The following is a 7596-nucleotide window of genomic DNA, read 5'->3' on the forward strand; positions in this document are numbered from 1 at the left end:
AGTCATCTGATAAAGGGAACTCTGTCTTATGTTTGGAAATCAAGACCACTATGTTTTATATTTTTTACATTTTGGAAAAGTTTGAAAGGGAAAAAGAATTAAAATTCCAAGCAGTGTGAGAGCCAGGGTCGTCTTAAGAGATCACCGGGCCCTGGGCCCGGCAATGAAGCGGGGCCCCTCAATCAAGTGAGTTCGAAAAAAGTTGCGTGAAAAACTAACATCCTTGACAATCGCTCAAGCATAGACATGCCTGCATTTACCACCCCTCCCTATGTCGCGCATAAAGCATAAAACTTTAGCTGAATAACATACGTGATACTCAGATTCGAATATTTAATGTCAAACTCTCAAGTGTTTCACCAACTCTCGTCACAAGTTGTCAAGTATCGAATTCAATCAGGCATAATGGCCTATTCAATAAGTTTTCCTCCCAGATTAAGACATGGGGTTACTACGATTGCGGGGCCCCTGACATCGCGGGGCCAGGGCCCAGTGGGCCCATGCGTGAAGACGGCCCTGGTGAGAGCAGCCACAACTACATGCTGATTTCAACCATTCTTGTTGATTGGGACTGTGTATGACACCACCATTGAGAAATTATAGAAAAATTAACTTCTATTTGGGGGTATGTTACTTATTTTGCATAAAAAATGTCAACATTTTGCAGGTGTTGTTTGGCATTCATCTCACTGAAAGACATTTACAGCCAGGAATAGTCTGAAAGTTCGAACAGGAATTAAAAACTTTAAACCACTTTACAAAACGGTCATTTCTCAAAACTTAATAAACAGGGATACAGAAAAACCACCTGGAAGGACAGCACTGTTTTCTAACAGTCTCCAACGTATCCATCTTAATTTTGTCCCGAAAGTCATCCTTCGAATAAAACAGTTGTAAGATTTGCATTTGTCAACAATAATCTAGAAATTGTTAATAATGACTGATAAAATATTAACTGATGCAAGGCCTCCCTCGATATTTGTATAATAACATGAGAGAAACTTCCGACACATTTTCTCCTTCAGATATTTTTCTTTGTATGATGAATAAAGGTCATCACTTTCAATAGACCTTTTTTGCTAGCACACGACGGGGAAAAGTTTTGATAATAAAAATCTGTCTGCTTTAAAATGCAAATGTTATGAGTTTTGTCTGGCATAGATAAATAGCTCTGTTATAGAATGTAAAGAGAAATATAACAAAAAGTGTATAACCATAACTATGTTTACTTTGAGCTTATAAGTTGAGTGTTCTAAACCGGTATGGTGAGTATTCCAGCCTGTGATGTCTATTGCTGTAGACATTCTAAAATGGTTATTTTATGCAAATAGGTTATTTTAACAGCTGATGACCAAAATTGTAATGTATTCCGTATAAAATATGTAGTGTCAGTTGAAGAGTTTGCATATCTGGAGATTTTGGTGATATTAAGCTCCAAAAAGCTCATCTGTGATTGGACCAAAGTTTCAGCCTGCTAAATATTACTAGAAATTTTGCAACAGTACATTCCTGTAGGTTTCTGAAGCATCTATCTACAGTGCTTTTTTTCACAGAAGTTCAGCAATGTTAAAAATATGCAATTATTAAAATGTCTCGGTGTGGACAACTACTTTGAGTGGCGGTAAAAATGCTTCTACGAAATTTGATCGAGGGTGTCCTTTAACTGAATTTCTACCAATGTGGGGTCTACACTGATGACCCTTTCAAGGTCACTGGAGGTCAAAAGGTCTTTTGGAGTTATGAAAGCACTTGCATGTCACACGAATCCATGACATCAACACCATCACATCAAACAGCTTGCATGTTACGTATGTTCATGACGTTACCACCAGAGATTCTCAAACCACTCACATCATGTTATGTAAAGTACTTCACATCAACACCAAGGGGTTTTCAGATTGCTTGCATATTATGTACCCTACACACAAACATACCCCCACCCCACCCTTTCATGATCTCCAAGGGGAGAGAGAGGGGTAAACTGTTTAGCCGGTGGGAAGAATAAGACCATTCCTCTCGGCCCAGGACCTCCTTCCATAAATCTTAATTTCCCCTACTGAGTAATGTCAAACCACTTGCACGTTATTTACGTACATAACATGAACACCCTGAGTTATCGAAGAACTTTCCAGCATTTTGCTGATCGGATCTAGCTCCGTCACGAACATTTTGACCGTGACTGTTTCAGGTACTTGGCTAAAAGTCCGGGAAGTAGCATCGCTACGGCAACGAGTCCAAACTTAACCATTATGGAGGTGGTCATGACATCTTTGACCGAGGTAATTTCGGATAGAATGGATCCAGTTTGGACACAGACAAAGTTATACGGCATCAGCCCTGCAGTGGAGGAAATGAAACGGAAGGGAAAGAAAGATCGTTTGGTATTTTCATGACAGATCGCTGGTTTGAATGTATTGTGTTCAGGCCAAAATAACTATAACCAGAATGAAGGCCCCCCTCCCCCCCCCCCAATTACCACCGCTGGTCTCGTCAAGCAAAAATCAGCATGTCAGTTTAGTAAATCATTCTTTCCGTAATTAATAAATATATGTGTATCCAGAAAGAAAATTGCTACTCTCACCTATCAACACCGAGAAGAAAAACTGAATGAGAGGAACATCAAGGATTGGTGAAGCCATGTTGATGAACCAGTTTGGAGTCATCGGGAATATTCGAATGGAAAGCAGAAAGAAGAACAGACTCTCCAAGTTCTCTTGCACCTGACAAAGCAAACCGAAATATGGCATACATGTAGGAGTTATCGTTTATGGGATTTAAATAATTATTTCTCTTCTAAATTTACATCATAAAAATGTGTTAGTGTTTAAGTGATGTCCCTATGGGTCATAGTTTGGTAGGGGTAAGGGGGCGGGATGAAGGTAAAGAAAATCTCCCAATGCAACAATATTGAAACTTTTCAGGACTGGATGATTTTTGCATTATTATATATTATATTGTACTTGTGCTCCCTGTACCATAATTTTTTGTGTAAATTGTCACTGAGCATGCCAATGCCAGCCCAAAAGCAAATTGACCATTCTTTCAATAAAATGCTTCATCACCCCATTCCCATCCCCATCATCTAGCTTTTCATCGAAAAGTGACAAACTTCAATCACTTGCCTAGACTTTTCTAGAGGACTTTTAGTTACTGACCTATTTCAAAGTCAGTCGTACCTTGTTATAGTACTGCAAATGGAAATATCTTGATGACTATTTTAAGCCTACTCTTCTGTTCCTTAAAACCCCCTAATGAATCAGATAGATAATTTACAGTATGATGGACACATGTGCTCCTTCTTGAACTAAGAATCAGTGCTATGGTAGTAACAATAAAGCAGGGGATCACTAACTGCGGTGCATGAACCCCTAGGGGGTGTGTGAGTCCATCTTAGGGGGTGCGTGAGTCCATCCTAGGGGTTGCGTGAGTCCATCCTAGGGGGTTTGTGAGATGTTTCTAAAAGTCAAGACTAGAGTACTTTTTGTTGAACTAAATTCTGATATATCATATAATTTAGTAATATACAAAAGTCGTACCTATCGACAAACTCTACAATATTACACTATGAACTTGATCTTTTACGAAGCACTGTTATGCGTATTATAGTATAATAATGACTCAGATCGTGTCTCGAAAAGTTGGACAACTCTGACATCCACAGGGGTTCGTGGGGGGGGGGGATAAAGTTAGGGAAACCCTGCTATAAAGGCAATTGCATCACTATAGCAAGGAAACATAGCATAGAGGAGATTGTGGGTTGAAGTCCTGGCTGGCAAATGTAAGATAGGTTCTTTGCATGCATGATAAATGCGTAGTTTTCCCATCTGGAATGGTCTTCCAAATTGCTTAAAAAATGATCTGAAATTGTAAAACGAACTTTAGCCACCCCGATGTGAAGTGTAATGAGGCTTTGGCTTCTATTACTGTTTAGCAATGTCATGAAAGAACTGTCTTACAGGCCGATAGCATTATATTATAGAGACACATATTCGTGTGCAATACACATTCTCGCAAACTATGAACTTATTACATCGTGAAAAAAAAAAAAAAGTAGAATTTTTTTACCATCTTTTGGAATGGTTCCAGCTTATCAGCAAAATACTTCATAATTAAAACTTTTCCAAAGAATTTAGAGAGACAGAAACAAAAGGAAGCTCCCACTGCAGATAAAACACAGCAAAGCGGGAATGCCTGCCAAATTCCAAATATTGCACCGCCCAGTAAGTTCTGTAATGTAAGAGATATAAAGATGTTAGATAATATTACGATAAAATAATGCCAAGATTCAGTTTCTTTCCCAAAGAAAAAACTCTCACAAATTGAAGTTTGATATTAACAAGACTGTACAAGGGGGAAAACTTTAAAGGGTCAATTGTATGAATATGATACAACCTCTGTGAACCATGAGTCCATATCTGGGAAGAAACGTAAAATGTTCTCCCCTGGTTCAAATAAAATGGTTGCACCTCTGCAAGCTAACATTTTAGCAATTGTGTTTGCCCTAAAATACAATATGTATAACCTGTGAAAATGTGTGTATTCCCCAGACCCAACTTCAGTGTCACACATTTCTAAGTTCTTTGTGGCATATGATACAAAACAAGTAAGAGATATTTTCGGTAGACGTCTTCTAATTTCTTCGCATTCATAGACATGTGTGCCAGCTCTTGACTAAATCTGCAACTCAAATAGTTTAAAAAGAACTGTCGTAACCTCACCATGAACACAGAGCCTGGAATAGCAAAGGTCTGTTTGTAAAGATAAGCGCTACAAAATAGCAGGGTGATGTAACCAAAGTGATCGGATTTGTATCGCTTCATCATCTCGGCCATGACGCTGAGATCCTCCAAGTCCCTGGGGAAATGAAGCTCCATGCCACTACACAGTACGAAGGAAACCAAACGTAAGTCACAGACAATGTTGATAACCACACATACTGGCTGAATAACTTTCGAGAGTGTTTCACTGATTAAATTTCAAATGCAATATTTTCTCATTTTCTACCACATGACAATGTATAAAATATTCCTATATCATTTAACTTGCTTTTAAGTGCTTGATTTTTATTTCTCACAAATTTCATATCAATCCCCAGGAGTAGGCTTATTCTCTCTCAACCTCTTAATCAGGTACACATATTAGCTGTGTTTTGCACATGGTGTCCTGTTGCTTTTTTTTGGTTTTCCGGAAGGGAAAACTATGGAGTCACTCTTTCCGAATTTAAAAAATTGTGAGGGGGGACCGCAGATTGCAAAGTCGGTAATTACTATTACGGTTAGATTCGTCCAAAATGGCAGCATACAGAAAACACTGTTCTCAAAGCCGAAGCCAGAGTGAATTAATCAGGTCAATCATTCCTGAGTCTATGCATGCTATAAAGTTTTTCAATACTGCCCTCATTACCTTTTGGGAAACATTTCAAACTATAGTTTTGATTCTGCTCTGAACAATAGTTTGGGCTCATCTTAGATTGAACTGTTTAGTGAAATTGAATGTACTGTGCTCAGATTAATACACATACAGTACATGAAGTATAGTAGCTTAATTTTTTCTCTCACAGGGAGGCATGTACAAATACGGCATCCAAGAGTCATGAAATTCAAATGTTCAGAAAATTACGATGTGAAGCTTATACCAAGAAAAACATCACTGTATCACCAACTAAGTGACATTGAAATGTGAACTGTTCACTTGTCACACAACAAAACTAGGAACTAATGTTACATCAAATTTATACAATGATATGCTGCAGCAGCTATGCCCAATAAAAATTGTAATTTCAAGACAGGTTTTTGTACATACACACTAAAACGCACTAAATACACACTAAAACGGAAACATTTTCACCAAAAAAAAAAAAATCAATCAATAGGTTGGACAGCATATTGACCTTAATTATGCTGTTCCTGATTTGTGGAACCAGGAAAATGTGAGCTTTGTATTCAAAGCTTAATTGTGATAGTCGTAGACCTCTATGCGTACCTGTCAGGCTCATCCTTTACAGTAGAAGGCAGAGATGGCAGGTTAGCTGCCAACAGGTACAGCCATGCTGTAGCAGCCCCCAGGCTCACTGCTATGGCGACAACTGACATTAGCGGTGACATTTCGGTGGATGGCATCCAGTTTTTTCTTTAAGGACCAAGCAGTGATGAGCTATAAGAAAATGATAAAACATGATTTTCATTGACTGAGTTTAGGTGACAGCTGATCAAGTGTGTAAATCTGTTGTAGCAATTTGAGCCAAATTCAGGGTTTGAGGATCCTTAACATTGTGTTAGCCTTTTTCAGGACTCACTGACAAATTTGGTTGGGTTCCACACATACAGTGGTGTACAGTTACTTCGCATGTCCCTTAAATTCACATAATGTGATATGTAGCTGCACTGATAGACACTGCAGATGTGGTATTCGTTAGTCAAAATGTAACCAGTTTCAATAACAACTTTAATCTACAGAGCATTAATGGAAATGGTTAAAATTGCCACAGTAAAACAAGCAAACATCAGTTTTGTATTTTGAGACACCTCTGTGGATCATTTCACTCATGCATCAGAATTATACCATAAACTTCAATGCATGCAAGAATCAAGATAATGTTTCCTTGCTTTGAGCAGTTTGAGTTCCGACTTTTAAACAAGTATATCTGGGGGAATCTGTTCAAAATATCAAGGAAATTATATTGCATAATTAAGGATAGAAATAAACAGTTGGCCTAGGCCTATCCTTTAAAAAAAAAACATTAAGGCTTAATTATCGCGAATTGACAGGATGCCATCATACATCCTGTTGAGTGTTGGTCTAACGTTATTCCTAGTTAGCAGTAGCCTATTTGTAACTGTGAATGTTGCCTACAATAAACACTGGCACTGCTATACCGCCGTCTGATAACCTAGTAATTGATAACGAAATGCAGCCTATGTACGTACACTGGAGCTAGGCATAACTTAGGCCTATGCTTAGCCGAATGTTACTTGTTAGTACAGCCAAGGACTAGTAGTAGTACCTACTTTTGTTTGTTTGGCGGGATGATGCTGTCTGCACACCGGTGAAATCCTATTCCCATCACCAGGTGAATAATACTCTTTTATCGATTTGTGGCATATTGGAAGTCAGAGCTTCATTCCGCAAAACTTACAGCGACCCACTCTACGTTTCTTTCACGGCCTTAATTTGCAAAGCATTTGACGCGATTTTTTTTTATGCAAACAGACTTTAAACAGACAGTATCTCATTCTCAATAAACTGATTTATTTGAACGTCATCCTGTTTATGTACTCACTATTGCTATCGGTACTTATCTGTAATGCTGAAAAAAAATTTCCCATATGAGTCCAAGGGTAGTTTAGATCACCTGACTGAAACCTCTGTGCAACTGATCAGGTGACCATTCTTCTGGTTAACCAGACTTTTTCCAGTAATTTTGTTAGAAAATACAAAAATAAATTAACGTATTCGAAGTTATATTTGTAACAATATCAGGATAAAAAATATTAAAGAAATTTAAAGCTTACCAGACTTACTTATCAAAACTTATTATAACGAGAACCGATAAAAATATAGAAATTAATAACCAAGTTACCTCAATTACTCTAACTG

General features: G+C 38.0%; 1 protein-coding gene across 1 annotated transcript; it reads right to left on the reverse strand.

Moving 5' to 3' along the window:
- Positions 1–87: 87 nt before the first annotated feature.
- Positions 88–7457, reverse strand: LOC139965108 (transmembrane protein 41A-like). Its single transcript, XM_071967347.1, has 6 exons — positions 7008–7457; positions 5983–6153; positions 4719–4878; positions 4066–4227; positions 2582–2720; positions 88–2337 (listed from the first exon to the last, which is right to left on the reverse strand). The coding sequence occupies exons 2-6, from the start codon at positions 6117–6119 to the stop codon at positions 2159–2161; spliced, it is 777 nt and encodes a 258-aa protein (XP_071823448.1). The 5' UTR covers positions 6120–6153; positions 7008–7457; the 3' UTR covers positions 88–2158.
- Positions 7458–7596: the final 139 nt, after the last annotated feature.

Source organism: Apostichopus japonicus, chromosome 23, assembly GCF_037975245.1.
Source record: "Apostichopus japonicus isolate 1M-3 chromosome 23, ASM3797524v1, whole genome shotgun sequence".
In the NCBI taxonomy this organism is placed as follows: domain Eukaryota; kingdom Metazoa; phylum Echinodermata; class Holothuroidea; order Aspidochirotida; family Stichopodidae; genus Apostichopus; species Apostichopus japonicus.